General features: G+C 37.9%; 1 protein-coding gene across 4 annotated transcripts in view; it reads left to right on the forward strand.

Annotated features, from left to right (window-relative positions):
• Positions 1-18,676, forward strand: part of LOC122817233 (collagen alpha-1(XIV) chain-like) — a 950,064-nt gene that overhangs the window by 536,348 nt on the left and 395,040 nt on the right. For all 4 annotated transcript variants that reach the window (XM_044090454.1, XM_044090451.1, XM_044090453.1 and 1 more), the window contains exons 17-18: positions 948-1,087; positions 8,014-8,146. In XM_044090454.1, the coding sequence (XP_043946389.1) occupies positions 948-1,087; positions 8,014-8,146 (273 nt within the window). The remainder of the gene's footprint in view (positions 1-947; positions 1,088-8,013; positions 8,147-18,676) is intronic.

The following is an 18,676-nucleotide window of genomic DNA, read 5'->3' on the forward strand; positions in this document are numbered from 1 at the left end:
TTTTGTATTATTCAGTATCAATCAGATAGCTATTGGCACTAAAGTGCTTACATTAAGAAAAAAAAACTTTTCTTTTGTTTAAAACTGTAGCAAACTGCTTACTATATTTGTAGCAAACAGTTTCTACAATTTATGCCACATACAGTGTGCTAAGTGGTTCAGCCCTGGCCAGAAATGCAATACCGCCATGCTGGTAATTCACTTAAGACCGATCAGGATCTGATGATTGTGCCCTCTAGCACTTTGTAACCAAGACAGCTGCCTCCTTCACTCCACACCAGTAACACCAGTAGCACTACTGTGCATCAGAATTACCCCACCCCGTTTGTCAGTATTTACAATTTTTAGTTTGCTGCTGTTGATTATAGCTAAAAGGACAGTTCTTTCTTTTCTAGAGATGATGATATCTTTTTGTTATCAAACTAAATTAATGCAGTTCTTTTACCTGCTTCACAGCCAGCTTCAAATATGCACAATGTCTGTTGAAGGGGGTGGGGGGCTAAATTATTTTCTTTTAGAAATACTACTACCAATGTTTTCTTTCAGAAATACTGTTATCAAATCACTTAGTGGATAGTATAAACTGACTATGAATGCAATACAGTTTTAATTCAGAAAATGTATTATCAGTACTATTTGTTTTGTTGAGGACAACATAGAAGAAACTCATACATTTGTTTCATACTCATTTAGATTTTGTGAGTCTATATTATAAATTTCAAATACACTTGGCCTCAGTTTTGTTATTTGCATTAACTTCTAAAAAATCTGTCTGACAGTTGCCAAAGTCTGGCTGACATCCCGGTCATATGTTTGAATCCTACAGCTGTGATCTTATTAGCTATACACATGCTATTGTATTACATCAACAAAGAACTTTCATTAATTTCTAGCGTCAAGAAAGAATAATTAATGAGTTTTCCTGCTTTTTTTTGTTTGGTTTGAAGTGAAAGTTCCATCTCCAAGCAACCTGAGGATAATCGATTCCACGTTGAACAGTGCAACTGTACAGTGGCATCACGCTGCCCTGGACGTGGATCAGTATGTGCTTAAATGGATTACACTCAGTACCGGGAAACTCAGCCAGGTAATTTCCACCTAGACTTAATTTGCTGTTAGCTCATGTCTTTTTGTTGTTAAAGAATGGATGAGGGGCATAAAAAAAGTGGAGGACAGAAAGGATGGGTGATGGAGAGCTAGTGAACCAGAAGCAGCTGAACCAAAGAAAGAATCTCACTGCAGGGATGAGCCAGCCCAGAGCACTAGACCATATCACATAACATACACCTCCACCTGTACCTTAAGGTACAGAACTGCTGCATCTGTCAGTGGAACAACCAAACACAGCTAATTCTTCTTAAATGTGCAATTGTAATGCTTTATTCTGATTGGTGGATCTAAAGTATTCTTTTGGGTGTGGTAATTGCTGGTATCTTGCTAGTCATATGAGTCATAAAATGTCTAGTCAACTCAGTTTATTAGGATCCCCTTCCTTAATTTTGTAAATGCTGCATGTATTTGCGAACATTATTTATAGTGTGCAATGTGCATCTCTAAGATGTTCTGAAAAACAGTATAGGCTCATAGGTTCTTAGATTCATACATATATTCAAAGCCAGTGAGCCTCCAGTGCCTTTATAAGCCTAGCTGTACAATCCAGCCCAATTGTGTCTCTATGTCTCATGGATGTTTATTAGTAGGGGGTATGTTAGTTAGGAAGTTTCTAGAGGTTATGTGGAGGGCATGTTACTTTGGGCATTACTGTCTGCCTCTATAAGAGACATAAGGGCCAGACCCAGGGTGAATTTGCCATACATTGGTCAAGGTTATTCTCAAACAGGATTAGGGATGGAATCTACGTCACATGGATGGGGAGCCTGTTCCAGAGCATGAGGATCCTCTGAGACACATATCTTTCTCGCCAACATGCTTATTTATGTTGCAAGTAAAATTTAAATCCTTGTATCTAGTGGTCCAGATGCTGTTCATTTTGTGGATGTAAAAAAGGCATATCAAGTCTGGATCTGATGATGCTTTGTATGCCAGGCAGAGACTGCCTGTTAGTAACTTGTAGGAGACAAGGTATAGGATAGGGCTTTAAGAGTTTTATAGATGTCTTGCCCACATTAATGGCTTTACACACATTTGCGACCAGGTATGTTATCTATTTACCAGAACAAATCCCTAAGAAATTTGATTCATATACCTTTGATGTTTTAATTAGGGAAAAGTGTTAAACAAACACACATGCACTCAGGTATAACACCTATTCACCAAAAAGGTCCCTAAAGGTCTGACATCATATATACCTTTGAGGTGTTAATTTTGTAAAATGTTAAAGATTTTACAACATATCTACTACTAGTACGGTTTCCACAATGTTGATGACTTCATGGTTTGGAAGTGGTTGATTGTGTAGACTATACATATATATATATATATATATATATATATATATATATATATATATATACACATTATCTTTCTGTTGATTAAAATGTTGTGATAATGTTTTTAATATTTTACATATAATTCTACAAGGATCACATAGTAAAAGAACTGATGTTTTTAACAGAAGTACCAACATAAATTTAATTAAAAAAGAATTGCTACTACAGCTAATAAGCAGAACAAGATCAAAACATGATTTTTATAGGCTGATTTATATACTAGCAAACTGTCTGTGGAATAAGATACTTTAATATGTTTAGTTGAATATTTAGTGACTGAAAATACCTCCTGTGGGCAAAGTGGTTGAAATGCTCCTTAGAGAATTTTATAAAGTCTGTTGGAGAGCTACAGATTATTTTATTAACCAGAAATTGATGTTTAGGGATTTTATTGATCTATAAAACAAAAACTCCAATGCGCAGTCTAGTATCAATAAAGGCTTTCCTCCATAGTAGAAATGTAATTCCTTCAATAATCCACCGCAGTTCAGCAAAAATTACAAATTTTAATGAAAAAACAATAAAAGACAGTAAAAAGCAACCAGATTGAGGGCTTTCATCTCCTTCACGGAGACTTCATCAGAATCTACATTTTTCCACTCACCCTCAGTTTAAATAATGGTTCCAATTGTTTAATTAGTTAATTAGTTTTGAAATCCTATAGGCTGGCCATAAATTAATACAAATTTTAACTCTTTCTTGCATGAAACCTTTCCAAAAAGAGGTTGTTAAAAAAGTTATAAAAAGATACATTGTTTAAAACTCATCCAAAACAGTACAATAGGAAAAACAGGACTTCCATCAGAAACTTGTTTTGTTAAAAAACAGTAGAAAAAATATTGTACAAAATCTTGTAAATGAGATATGTCAACCTTAAATAGGTATAAAGTTTATAATACTTATAAAATACTGAGCTAAAGGTTCATTGTTGTTCCATTAAGTGTTCATATTAAAAAATCTTATTAGAAAATTCTTATTAAAAAATGTTATTATACAAGTTCATTTTAAAAAATAAAAAATGATGTAGTGTATAAATATTCTAATAAAATAATATATTGTAAATACATATATTATACCATAAAATAGAATAACATGAGGTAAAATGAAATAAAATGTTATGTAAGATAAAATGAAATAAAATGTTGTATAAGATAAAATGGTGACCTTAGTGGTGCCTCTTGGGGTCCTCTGACAAGATCTTGAGTGCAGGGTTGATGGATATGTGGTCATTTAGTCCATTATTCCCACATGCATCCAGTCTTAACTGCCAGATCATTTCCCTAAATTCAATTTTAGTTTCCCAGTCCCCACCTCTCGTGCTTACCCACTTCTTCCAATATCCAAAATTTAAAATCAGCCTCCTTACACATTCTGGTGTGTCTAAAGAGTGCATTTGGGTCATTCATCTTAGTGATGTCTCTATTATGTTCATATATGCGGGCCCTTAAATTACGTTCGGTTTTTCCAATATAATATTTCCAACACTTCTTACAATAACACAAATACACCACCCCCTTTGTGTAACAACTATAATATTTATTTCCCATCAACCGCCTATTTAGAGTGGGGAGGTCAAGATCTTTAGTCCCTGCTATAAATGAACATTGTGCACATCTACCACATTTGAATGTGCCATATTTAGTGCATGTTCCCCCTGTCACCTTTGTGTTGTTTTTCTTTTTCTCAAATATATTTTTTAAGTTCTTATTTTTCCTAAAGGTGTCTCTAGGTGTTTGCTTAAACACATCTACTTTGGTGGGCATTCTACTGAACATTCCCCAGATCTCATTTATGCATCTCGTTATCCATCCCACACCATTAAAGTGTGTCAGAATTAAATAGGGCAAAGCTCTTTTCTTTATCTTTGTTGTTACTATTTATTTCATCTACTTCGACACCCCCCACGTTGGTCAGTAATGGTTTATATACTGTATCCCATTTATTTAGTACAAACTCCTTGTTTTTCACAATCATGTGGTCTGGGTATCCTCTGTCCTTAGGTTTATATACCGTATCCCATTTATTCGGTACAAACTCCTTGTTTTTCACAATCATGTGGTCTGGGTATCCTCTCTCCTTAAACATGTTTTGGAGGATCTCCATTTCCTGACATTCTATCAGATGTCATCCTGGCCGCTCTAATCATTTGACCTTTTATTATATTTACTTTAGAATGGTAGGGGTGGTCGCTCGTAAAATGTAGATAGGAATTAGAAAAACAATCCTTCCTATATATTCTAGATTTATATTTGTTTTTAATATGATCCTTTATTATTTTTACATCTAGGTAATGTGTTTCATCTGTAATTATTTTGAATGTAAATTTAAGGAATTCTGTACTATTATTCATATAGTCAGTGAACTCTGTTATTTTTTCTTTGCTTCCATCCCATAGAATGAAAATATCGTCCAAAAATCTATAATACCCGCTGATGAATTTGTAAAAAATTGAGTTGAAAATAAATTGTCTTTCCGAAAATAACATAATAATATTTGCGTAAATGGGTGCACAGGCTGACCCCATAGCCACACCATCTATCTGATGGTATATGTCACCTTGAAAGTAAATATAATTATATTTCAGCACAAGTTCCATATTCTCTAAAACCAATTTAAAATCATCCGGTGTTAACATTTTCATTTCCACTAACATTTTTTCAAACCAATCAAGCCCTGTATTGTGTGGAATAATTGAAAATAAATCTTTTACATCAACAGTCACACAAATTGTGCTTTCCTTGTAGGGTTTGGACCCAATCTTGGTAAGGAAGTCCCAAGAATCAATTAAAATGAGGGGGTATTTTTTGTAAAATTCCTTTAGTTTAAAATCTACGAAAATTGCCAGAGGTTGTGTCTTGGATCCTTGTGAGGATACTATAGGTCTTAGGGGCGGGTTTTCCCTGTCTTTGTGTATTTTTGGTATACCAAAAATAACTGGAATAACCGGTTTTGATACTTTCAGAAAATTGTACAGTTCTTTGTCTATAAGTCCTTGTAGTAAGTTGTCTTACAAAATCATATCTATTTTCCTGTATGAGATGTTTACCTCATTTCTAGATACTAAAGTGTACCGGTTATCTTTGTCTAATATATCACATATTCTCTTGGTATAGTCCCATGTGTCCATTAGGACTACCCCCCACCCTTATCTGGCTTCATAATCCGTAAATTAACATTGTCCCTTAGTTCTTCTAAAATGTGTGTTTCCTCTTTAGTTAAATTATCTATTGTTGTTACTTGCTTGTTGTACCCATCTCTTATTGTACCTGTAACACATTTTTCAAAATTTAAAATATCGTGATGTAAGGGGGGGTTAAAAGTTCTAGCTTTCTTAAAACTACTTCTGTTGCTGTTGTTATTCCTTTCCTGGAACATATGAAATAAATTCAATTTTCTTGTAAAAAGTTTAATGTCTAATAAAATCTCATCTATACTCGTTTTTTTAACAGGGACAAATGTAAAACATTTTGTAAAAAGATTAAAGTGTTCTTGTTTTATCTCTACGTCTGTGTAGTTGTAAATAAAAAAGTTATCTTGTGAGTAAATACCCAACCTGGGTCCATTATTTCTATCAGTGTCATTTGAGTCGTTGTCTGATATGTTTGCATGATACAGTGGAGAGAGATTCATCACTGACTCTCCCTGCCCCCCCTCCTTCTCTGTGGTGGAATATAATAGTTCCTCGTAACTGTTGCATAGGAGGGTTGGTGTTCCAAGTTCCTTATCCTTTCGGACCTTCTCGGTCCTTGTTCCCCTAAAGGGATTTCTCTATTAGTGTCTTCTTGTGAATGATAATTATGTGTATAACCTTGTTCTTCCTGATACCCTCCGTGTTCATAGGCTTCATTCCCTATGCCTTTTCTTCTATTAAAAAAAACACCTTCATTATAGTTATACTTCACCCTAAAATTCCTATTGTCACAGTAGTAAGCTCTCCCCATTCTATAATCATACAGGTCCCTTTCTAATTTCCTAGTTTTCCTGTTCTGGTTTTTTAAAATAACATTGTCGACATCATGCATAGTCCTAAAGTAAATATTTTTGTACTCCTCAATCGAAAATAAAAGGTCTGAGTTGATTTCACCATTGAGTCTACCAATTTCAGTTTTACAGTCAGCCATAATTTCCTCATTGTTTATAATCATTGCCTTTAAAATGGCCAGCCCACAATCAATTTTATTGATCTATGTTGAGCAAAGGGTTTATGGTATAAAGAAGTCACTACCAACTCATCTCATCCCTTAGTGATGGACTCATCAAGAAAATCATAGTGAATAACACATTTCACAGTGAACTGAATCTTCTTGATATTATTGGAAAAATGTGCTAACTCCCTCAGTGTGTAGTTGCATCTGATTTCCAAATGAGACTACAGTTATTATTAATAGAAATCATTCAAAAGCACAGAATAAATGGGGACAAAAGATGACCTCATAGCAGTATACTGCATTTATAAATACCAATTATATTTAAGGAAAAAAAAGCATTTTGCTGAAATGATAAATCCTGATGACTATGATTATTAACTTAAGATTTCAAGACCAGCAGTATGGGGAATATTGATTTATAATGATTTATCATTGAGCATAGACACAATTTATAGGAACTATGTAGAGTTTTGCAGTCTTTCCCTGACAAGGAACAGGAAGTAGATAAGAACACTTCCAAAAAAAAAAACGACAATGGCTGCATAAGGGAGCCAATCCTCAAAACTGTAGAGCAGAAGGTTGGCAAGAAAATCCATGAATAGCATTTCTTCAAAGTTCACATTCTTGCCAACACTGATACCTTGTGACCAGTATATATATTTGCCCTATTTGCTCTGAATTTTCTTATTCCTGGCCTTGTTTATTAATCTCTTCTCATCCAAATATTTTTTGGGTTCTGTGTATATCAATGAATACCATATCATTTATGATTCCATAAAGAGGAACTTAAGAGAATGTTGTCCTTCTTTTTTGGCAGTCCACATTATATTGCATCATGGGCCAAATTGCTGTCTGTGTAAGTTTGCTTTGATTCCTAAGACCTGTTCTCAGTGTAAGTGACTTCCTTCGGTATAAAGCCTGTGTATAAACAGGCTTACACCGGCAACCAGATTCCAAAATATCAGCTCTGAGCCTGCACTCACTGTAAGTGGTCACATACACTGAGATTAAGTCTTTGGAATTGTGCACCATGTTTTGTCTCACCCATTTGTGATATTTGGCTGTCTGTAGCAGAATAGGGTTCCTGGACCATCCATTTATCACATGATAAATAATAACTAAATAATACATTTTGTAATAAAGTTTTTTTTTCTCAGCTTTAAGTCATATTTATTTTCTTTCTAGTCACTGTTTTTTCTCTGATTGCATTCCTTCACGTGTAATTTTTGTAAATAGATTGCATTTGTTGCAAGGTATCAGTCTTTTGTGTTCAACAGTAAAATACTTGCTGTATTACACTCAACATAAGTGATGCCTCAGTAAAGGACAGAAAATTGTGGGAGTAAAATGATGGACAGTTTATTACTATGTATCTTGGTCATCATTAGTCATCCCATCTTTCTTTGTTTCCACAGCTGTTGGTAGATGGAATGTCTGACAGGGCTATTCTTTTAGGATTGGAGAAGGATACGGACTATCAAATCTCGATCTCTGCTCTCTACAGGGATCAGGCTCAGAGTGATGCAGTGGTAGTGCGACACAGTACCTGTAAGTGATACCTTGTTTATTATCAGTGTATTCAGTGGTGGTGCGACACAGTACCTGTAAGTGATACCTTGTTTATAATCAGTGTATTCAGTGGTGGTGCGACACTGTACCTGTAAGTGATAGCATGTTTATAATTAGTGTATTCAGTGGTGGTGTGACACAAAACCTGTAAGTGATAGCTTGTTTATAATCAGTGTATTCAGTGGTAGTGTGATACACTACCTGTAAGTGATAGCTTGTTAATAATCAGTGTATTCAGTAGTGGTGGTGTGATACACTACCTGTAAATGATAGCTTGTTTATAATCAGTGTATTCAGTGCTGGTTCAATCCACTACCTGTAAGTGATAGCTTGTTTATAATCAGTGTATTCAGTGGTGGTTCGATACACTACCTGTAAGTGATAGCTTGTTTATAATCAGTGTATTCAGTGCTGGTTCAATCCACTACCTGTAAGTGATAGCTTGTTTATAATCAGTGTATTCAGTGGTGGTTCGATACACTACCTGTAAGTGATAGCTTGTTTATAATCAGTGTATTCAGTGCTGGTTCAACACAGTACCTGTAAGTGATAGCTTGTTTATAATCAGTGTATTCAGTGGTGGTGTGATACACTACCTGTAAGTGATAGCTTGTTTATAATCAGTGTATTCAGTGCTGGTTCAATCCACTACCTGTAAGTGATAGCTTGTTTATAATCAGTGTATTCAGTGGTAGTGTGATACACTACCTGTAAGTGATAGCTTGTTTATAATCAGTGTATTCAGTGCTGGTTCAATCCACTACCTGTAAGTGATAGCTTGTTTATAATCAGTGTATTCAGTGGTGGTTCGATACACTACCTGTAAGTGATAGCTTGTTTATAATCAGTGTATTCAGTGGTGGTTCGATACACTACCTGTAAGTGATAGCTTGTTTATAATCAGTGTATTCAGTGCTGGTTCAATCCACTACCTGTAAGTGATAGCTTGTTTATAATCAGTGTATTCAGTGGTGGTTCGATACACTACCTGTAAGTGATAGCTTGTTTATAATCAGTGTATTCAGTGGTGGTTCGATACACTACCTGTAAGTGATAGCTTGTTTATAATCAGTGTATTCAGTGGTGGTGTGATACACTACCTGTAAGTGATAGCTTGTTTATAATCAGTGTATTCAGTGGTGGTGTGATACACTACCTGTAAGTGATAGCTTGTTTATAATCAGTGTATTCAGTGGTGGTGTGACACACTACCTGTAAGTGATAGCTTGTTTATAATCAGTGTATTCAGTGCTGGTTCAATCCACTACCTGTAAGTGATAGCTTGTTTATAATCAGTGTATTCAGTGGTGGTGCGACACAGTACCTGTAAGTGATAGCTTGTTTATAATCAGTGTATTCAGTGGTGGTGTGACAAACTACCTGTAAGTGATAGCTTGTTTATAATCAGTGTATTCAGTGGTGGTGTGACAAACTACCTGTAAATGATAGCTTGTTTGTTATCAGTGTATTCAGTAGTGGTGGTGTGATACACTACCTGTAAGTGATAGCTTGTTTATTATCAGTGTATTCAGTAGTGGTGTGACACACAACCTGTAAGTGATAGCTTGTTTATAATCAGTGTATTCAGTGGTAGTGTGATACACTACCTGTAAGTGATAGCTTGTTTATAATCAGTGTATTCAGTAGTGGTGGTGTGATACACTACCTGTAAATGATAGCTTGTTTATAATCAGTGTATTCAGTGGTGGTGTGATACACTACCTGTAAGTGATAGCTTGTTTATAATCAGTGTATTCAGTGGTGGTACGATACACTACCTGCAAGTAATAGCTTGTTTATAATCAGTGTATTCAGTGGTAGTGTGATACACTACCTGTAAGTGATAGCTTGTTTATAATCAGTGTATTCAGTGGTGGTTCGATACACTACCTGTAAGTGATAGCTTGTTTATAATCAGTGTATTCAGTGGTGGTTCGATACACTACCTGTAAGTTATAGCTTGTTTATAATCAGTATATTCAGTGGTGGTTCGATACACTACTTGTAAGTGATAGCTTGTTTATAATCAGTGTATTCAGTGGTGGTTCGATACACTACCTGTAAGTGATAGCTTGTTTATAATCAGTGTATTCAGTGGTGGTTCGATACACTACCTGTAAGTGATAGCTTGTTTATAATCAGTGTATTCAGTGGTGGTGTGATACACTACCTGTAAGTGATAGCGTGTTTATAATCAGTGTATTCAGTGGTGGTGTGGTACACTACCTGTAAGTGATAGCTTGTTTATAATCAGTGTATTCAGTGGTGGTGTGATACACTACCTGTAAGTGATAGCTTGTTTATAATCAGTGTATTCAGTGGTGGTGTGATACACTACCTGTAAGTGATAGCTTGTTTATAATCAGTGTATTCAGTGGTTGTGCGACACACTACCTGTAAGTGATAGCTTGTTTATACTCAGTGTATTCAGTGGTGGTGCAACACACAACCTGTAAGTGATAGCTTGTTTATAATCAGTGTATTCAGTGGTGGTGCGACGCAGTACCTGTAAGTGATCCTATTTGAGGTCAGAGTATCCATTACTGATGTGACATATTCTTGGAAAGCATCCTGTCTGTGATCATTGCATTCAACCATGGTGAAACATAGCACCTGTGAAGTGTTTTGATTTCTGGTCAGTGCATTCAATGGTGATAAAGCACAGTACCTGTTAGTAGTCCTATTTGTGGTCAGGACATTCAGTGGTGCTCTGACACAGTACTTGTAAACAGTACTATTGGCGAAAAGTGTATTCACTGATAGTGTGACACAGTACCTGTAAATAGTCCCATCTGTGAGTAGTGCCTTCAATGACTGTGCAACGCAGTACCCGTGAGTGGTCCTATTTCTGGTAATGCATTCACTGGAGGTGTGACATAGCGCCTGTATATCATCCATGTGAAGCTGAGTTCATGTATTACCCAGTTTAAACAAAATCTAGACAAGTGGAAGGGGAATAGGAAGTTAACACCAGGGATAGCACCAGTGTTGCTTATGGGCAGAGGTAGCTTATAAGTGCCTGGCCCTCAATGTCCTGTTTGGATGCAGGACACCATTATTCTTTTAGGAAACTTGGCTAGGCTTAGAAAGGCGTCTTGGTGGTTAGCTTAGTAAAAGTCTGTGAATCTATGAATCAGTGAAACAGTACAGCATTGTGAGGGACTCAGATCAGAATTCTGAGAAAAATTTGCTAACTCTGATGTTAAAATAAAAACATAGAAAAAGAAATACTTAATTTAGCCAGTATTCCATTTTCTAAAAATGTCTGATAAAAGCCAGTTTTACCACTCTGTTGTTGCTGTACAGTCCGTCACTGTTTGCAGTGCTGTCAGTCTCCCAGTTTCCAATATTGCCATATCTAGTAATGTCACCATATTCCTAAAATTATGCCACACAATTAATAAATATTACTATAGTACATGAAAGCACATTTTTGAGACCCCCCCCCAACACACACACACACACACACACACACACATATATATATATATATATATATATATATATATATATATATATATATATATATAGATATATATATATATATATATATATATATATATATATATATATATAGATATATATATATATAGATATATATATAAATGCTCTTGGATTAGATAATCCCTAGCATGGATAGAGTTGTACAGGTTTATATGTCGAGTCAAGTGAATTTCAAACTGGCGTTCTGTGTGATAGGAGGGGGAAGGAAATTGATGGTTATCAGAACTCAAAAAAGAAGTCTGCTGTTAAGGCAGAGGTGTAATTAGGATTTAGCAGCAGTGTGCCAGTCTAGAAAATATTTCAGGAAAGAGTGAAAGCAGCAAAATGCCCTCAGAGCTAGTAGTAAGACAAGCTACAAGAAAACATGTGTGAAGATGTAAACATATGAACATTTTCACGGAAGGGGAAAGTTTGGAGGTGGCCCAGACATACAGACATGAGGGCTGAGTCATGCCAAACCAAAAGGTATGTAACACATGTATCCATGTCTCCATATATATCTATATAGAGATATATATATATATATATATATATATATATATATATATATATATATATATCTATATCTATATATATATATATATATATATATATGTATATATATATATATGTACGTACATATAACAGGCACACATATACATGCATACAACTACAAAAAAAGTTGACTGTCCAAGTAATAGCTATAGGTAGTTTTGTAAATTCATGTGTCCCAAATTATGCTCACTAGAAAATAGTTTTAAAATACTTTTTGCCATACTGAGGTTCATAATATTGATCAGACACATAATATGAGCAATTCAACTTGGCATGTTCTGTAGTATCATTTATGAACACTAGGTGGCAGCAACACAAAGCTTAGGCTTTCTTACCTTATTCTCATATTGTTTTTTATTTTCAAATAATAATATAAAAACTTTCATAATAATTTTGTATGACATTTTAAATAACTATATACATTATTTACAGTCAGAGTGATATCAATAGTGTTAGTTGTAGAGTGCCCATTAAGGATATTATTTTTCCTTGGGTTGTTTACCAATGTCCTAGAATAAATCTTTAGTTCTTTGAGTTTGATTTCCATCAATATTTAATTCTTCAGCAGGTCTAAAAAGTCTTCCATAGTTGGCAGTGTGTTTGATTTCCATCTTCTAGTTATGCATTTCCTGGAAAGTGCAAGTATTGTCCATAATAAATACAGATTTGTTTGATTCAAATAAGGACTTCATTTTACATTCAATAATATCAAGGCTTTAGATAAATTAAAGGATTCACTGAGTAAGGCCTGTAGAAAATTATTAATTCCATTCCAGTATGGCTTAATTTTAATACAATTATAAAAAATATGATTCCAATCAGCATTAGATTCTTGTTCGCATCTCCAACATATTCCTTTCCTGTAAGGACTCATTTTAGTGATTTTATCTGGGGGTTAGAAATGCTATATGTAAATATTTCCAATTAAAATTTTTCCATTATTGTGAACTAGATGTAAGTTTTACTGATAGTAAAATATTTGATTTGAATTCTTCAGTTAATTGTAATAGGTTCATAGGTACGTACTAGGCTAACGGTCCGAGGGCCAAAGCAAGCCTAGCCAACAGTGTATTGGCATTTGCCACCCATGGATTGTTAAATTCCTGCCCCTCTATCAAGCAGTGCCACAGACATAATCCCAGGGGTGAACTTCCTATCACCCATCCACTTATCAAGGTTTCTCTTGAACAGTGCTAATGACGAGCTCTGCTTGACGTGGATGGGGATTTTGTTCCAGGGCATGGGAAGTCTCTGAGACATGAATCTATACCTCCAGCATGTCCTATTTATTGTTGTGGTGAGGTTTAGGTCACTATAGTGTATAGCTTGGGGAGATTGGGATTTCTTCAAGTGGATCATGTCCAACAATTCCGGGTTATGTGACCGAGTAGGGTTTGAGTTTCTCGAGTCGGTCGGCATAGGGCAATTGTTTGAGGGCAGCGATCCTCTTGGTGAGGTACTTTTGGGGCCTCTCAAGTTGTTGTAGGTGTTTTGTGAGGTACATCCCAAATGGGGCGTTGTATTCAATGAGGGGTCTAATAAGTGATGAGTAGACGAGAACGATGACTTCCTTATTTCTAGATGCAAACCCTTTTGTGATTAAGTGGGCCACGTAGAAAGATTTTCTGACCACTGTGGCAATGTGGTTATCGAAGGAGAGGTTACTATCCACTTGGGTTCCAAGGTCTCTTATCACACTTCCTGTGTTAAGTGAACTTCCCCCTATTTGGTAATTCATGGGTACCTTGTTTTTGCCATAGGGGATAACAATGCATTTTTTTGGCATTTAGTTTGAGGCCATGATTTTGACACCAGGTGTCCATCTCAGTGAGGCCCTTTTGCAGGATGTCTATGTCGGTGGGGGAATTGATAATGGCACCCAGTTTGCAGTCATCTGCAAACTTGGTTAGCCATAGACCCTTGGTGTTCACTTGCACTTTAGAGACATATATACCGAACAAGAGGGAAACCAAGACTGAACCCTGGGGTACTCCACTTGTCACTGGTTTGGAGTCAGACCTGGAGTCAGCAACTCTTGCCGTGTGGTTTCTGTACGTGAGCCAGTTGGCCATCCATCTCATGATGTAAGGGTTTATGTTAAGGTTGGTGAGTTTATCAATGATTCCTGAATGAGAAATAGTGTCAAAGGCTTTACCGAGGTCCAGGTAGGCTGTGTGGCCCCCCTTCCCCTCGTCTACGGCCTTAGTAACTGTTTCAAAGATGTCTACCAGGTTTAAGAGACATGATCTACTTTTTACAAACCCAAACTGGGTAGCATCCAGAGTTTGGAGGTTACCTATATTTTTGTTTATGAGTTCCATGATGATACGTTTCATGGCCTTGCAGACCAAGCTTGTCAGGATAATAAGTCTATAGTTCCTGGGATCTGTGGTGGTTCCTCCTTTGTGGAGTGGGATAACCATTGCTGTGTGCCATTCTGTGGGCACATAGCCTGTGGTGAGGCTGTGGTTGAACATGTAATTTAGGTGGGGGGCTAGTTCATTTTGGAGTTCATGTAAGACGCAGCCTGGGATATTGCCCGGTCCCATGGATGCTGTATTTTTGGCTTTAGAGAGTGCCATTTTTACCTGTGTGTTTGTCATTGCCAGGGCTCTGCAACCATCTGGTATAGTTATAGGCCCTTTGGGGAGTGAGGGAGGAGTAAAGTTTGCACTGAACCTATCTGCCAATATGTTGGCAATATCAGTTGGCTCTGTATATTTTGTGCCGTTCTGTTGTAGCTCAGTGCAGGTCTGGGTGTTGCCATGGAGATTCTTGACATAGCTAAAGAATGCCTTGTGTTTGTCTTTGGAATCCATGGCAATTTTACTTTCAAAGTTAGCTTTGGAGCATTTTATGAGAGACCTTAGTTTCTTACTGAGGCTTGTCAGTGAGTTCCTCTATACCTGGGTTTTTACTTTCTTTTGCAACAGTTTCTTCCTTCTGTTGTAAAGTTTGTTAATGGCAGGGGACAACCAGATATGCTTCCTTTTTTGGAGGATAGCATCTTGGTTTTATTGGGGATAGCACGATCCATGCACTCATGTAGGTGCCTGTAGAGTGCATTTGTGTAGGATTTAGCAGTCGTAACTGTGTTGACTGTGTTATCCATCTACAGGGTCATTGCAAAGTTAGTCACTTCATTCTTGAGAAGTCTGAAGTTATCTTTGATAAAGTTTTTTACGATGGTTTCCTTATGTGGTGGTGGGGTCGGGATGTGGATATCTAGGGTGATTAGTTTAGGGTCTGATCTAACAAGCAAGGAGCAAGGAATTGATCTCGGACATTGAGTCACCTATGTTGGTAATGATCAAGTCCAGAATATTGTTGCCCCTGGTGGGGGTGTTGACAAATTGATCCAGGGCATTAGAGTTTATAAATTCCAGGAATCAATGAGCAAGGGGATTAGTACAAGAGTAGTTTTCCCAGTGTATGTTAGGGTAGTTGAAATTGCCCATTATTATGGTATTTGGTTGGATCCTCATTTTTTCCAATGTCCCCAGGAACAAGGAGTGAGGTTCCTGGGTCATGGTGGGGGATCTATAATAAGCTACAATTTGGAATGCGTTTTTGCCCTGGGTTAGTTGCACTTGGATGATTTCAGAGGCATTGTATTTTGCAACTAGCCTGGAGGTGTGGATGTCCCTGATGAATATGGACACACCTCCTCCCTTCGTGTTTTGGTCTGGGTTTTGTGGCCGAAACGTTTGGTATGAATTATAGCCTAGTAGTGCTGGGATGCTCTCAGGAGCCTTGAACCAGGTCTCAGTCACTGCACAGATATCGATGTTCTCCATTTTGAGGAGTGCCTCGAGTGAGTGCATTTTGAGGTTTAGACTCCTAGCATTGAGTAACATTGCCCTCGGTTTTTTGTTTCCTGTAGTTCTTATGGCGGTGGCTTTGTTTTGTTTTTAAGACTTGCCTAAAAAGGCACTATAGGGGTGGCAAGAGCCTTGGCCAATATTATGAATCCCAGGGGTGACAGGTGCAGGCCATCTCTGTCAAGAATGTCATTCCAGGCATACAGATACTGGATCCCCTTTGAATGACACCAGAAGCTTAGCCAATTGTTGAAGTTGATCATCTTATCCTTGTACTGTGGTATCATTTTTGGTAAAGGCAGGTTGCTACTCAGGGCTAGGGTCATATCTGCCTGGGCTACAAGATCAGAGAGCTTTTCCATGTCTCTTTTCATGTAGTCCAGGGAAGTACATCTCAGGTCATTTACTCTGACATGGTCTATGACAGAGTCATATTTGTACTTGCCTCATAGTGACCTGAGTGCATGCATTATGTGGCAGATTCTGGCACCCGACAAGCAGCTGACAGTAACCTTCTCTTTGTCTAGCCTGGTGAGTGGGACGTTGGTGCGCCTGACTATAGAGTCACCTATCACTAGTGTGTTGAGTATGTTTTGCCTTATGGGCTATGGTTGTGTGGCACACCAAGTTTGTGAGCTATGTGTTGTTTGGGGTGTGTTGGTGGGAGGAGGTTGCTTGTGTGTCTACTTTGGAGGTCTCTGTTGCCTAGGCAGATTTAGATTTTTAATCAGAGCCTCCATATATGCCTTGTTGTTATGTGTGGGTTTTGGAGGTGTTGGTTTATTTGGTCTATGTGTAGGGAGCAGGGTGTTGTGAGTTATTACCTTCTCCTCTTGACTGTCTGTTCCAGTCTTGGTTAGAGAGAGCTTTGGCTCTAGCTTGGCTGTATAAGTGCATCTCTCACAAGTGTCAGTGTTTGTTGGTAGGAGGAGAGGGTTGTCTGTGTACATGAGGCAGTTGTAGCATTGCCTCAAGATGCCCAGGCTCATCAGGTAGGCTGGAGAGTACACCAGGAGCTGCCTCTTGGACATGCCTGAATAAGTAGGGAAGTAAAAAGACTATTCCCTTCTTGGCAGATGCAGGGGTTGAGTCCTGGGGGTTTATCTAGTGCTGCAGTAGGTTTAGAACAAGTGCTGGGATGAAATGTGCGGGTCTGAATGCTTTAGGCTGAAAGACTAATAAGTTCCTAAACACGCTGTTCAACTTCAGACTCTCCACAGGCAACATGCCCATAGAATGGCACACAGCAATGGTTATTCCTCTCCACAAAGGAGGGGCCACAACTGACCCTGGTAACTATCACCCCATAAACCTGACTAGCCTGGTCTGCAAGGCTATGGAGAGCATCATCATGGAACTCATTAACAATGATATTGGGAACCTCCAAACACTTGACCCGACCCAGTTCGGCTTTGTTAAGGGCAGATCATGCCTACTAAACCTGGTTGACTTCTTTGTGACAGTCACCAAGGCCATAGACGAGGGAAAGGTGGTTCACACATTCTACCTTGACCTTGCTAAGGCTTTTGACACCATTCCTCACTCGGGTATTACAGAAAAACTCACCAGCCTGAACATAAATCCCTACGTCACGAGATGGGTTGCCAACTGGCTTACAGACAGAACTCACACGGTAAGAATAGCAGGCTCCAGGTCCGACTCTAAACCAGTCACAAGTGGTGTCCCACAAGGCTCGGTCCTAGGACCACTACTGTTCGGCATATACTTATCCAAAGTACAGGCAAACACAAGAGGACTATGGCTAATGAAGTTCACAAATGACTGCAAACTGGGAGCCATAATTGACTCTCTAGCTGACACGGACATCCTCGAAAAGGGCCTTACTGAGACAGACACCTGGTGTCAAAGTCATGGCCTCAAGCTAAATGTCAAAAAATGCATAGTCATCCCATTTGGGAAAAACAAAACACTCATGAATTACCACATAGGTGGCAGTCCCCTTAATACAGAAAAGGTAATAAGAGATCTGGGGACCCGGGTAGATAGTAATCTCTCCTTTGACAATCATATTGCCAAAGTAGTTAGGAAATCCTTCTATGTGGCCCATCTAATTACTAAAGGGTTCACTTCTAGAAATAAAGAGGTTATAGTGCCCCTCATTAGACCCATCATAGAGTACAGTGCCCCATTTGTGATGTACCTCACAAGACACTTCCAACAGCTGGAAAGACCACAAAAGTACCTCACCAAGAGGATTACTGGCCTCAAACATATGTCTTATGCAGCCCGACTGAAAAAACTCCGGCTGTACTCTGTGGCATATCGCTTACTCGGAGGTGATCTCTGCCTGACTTACAAAGCCTTGTCCAACTCAGAATTGATGGACATGCTCCACCTAAAGAAATCCAAGTCATTGCAAGATACACACTCTAGTGAGCTAAACCTTGCCACAACAATAAATAGAATGTGCTGGAGGGATAGATTCCTGTCATAGAGACTCCCCATGCTTTGGAACAAAATTCCAAATTACATCAGGCAGAGCTCCTCACTAACACTCTTCAAGAGAAACCTTGACGAGTGGATGGGTAAGAGAAAATACACCCATGGGATCACTTTATTGGCTCTGCTTGACAGAGGATCAGTTAATTAATCAATGGGGCAGCGAAAGCCGACACACTCTGGCTTGGCA

This window comes from Protopterus annectens, chromosome 12.part0 (genome assembly GCF_019279795.1).
Source record: "Protopterus annectens isolate FY-2018-M chromosome 12.part0, PAN1.0, whole genome shotgun sequence".
In the NCBI taxonomy this organism is placed as follows: Eukaryota; Metazoa; Chordata; order Ceratodontiformes; family Protopteridae; genus Protopterus; species Protopterus annectens.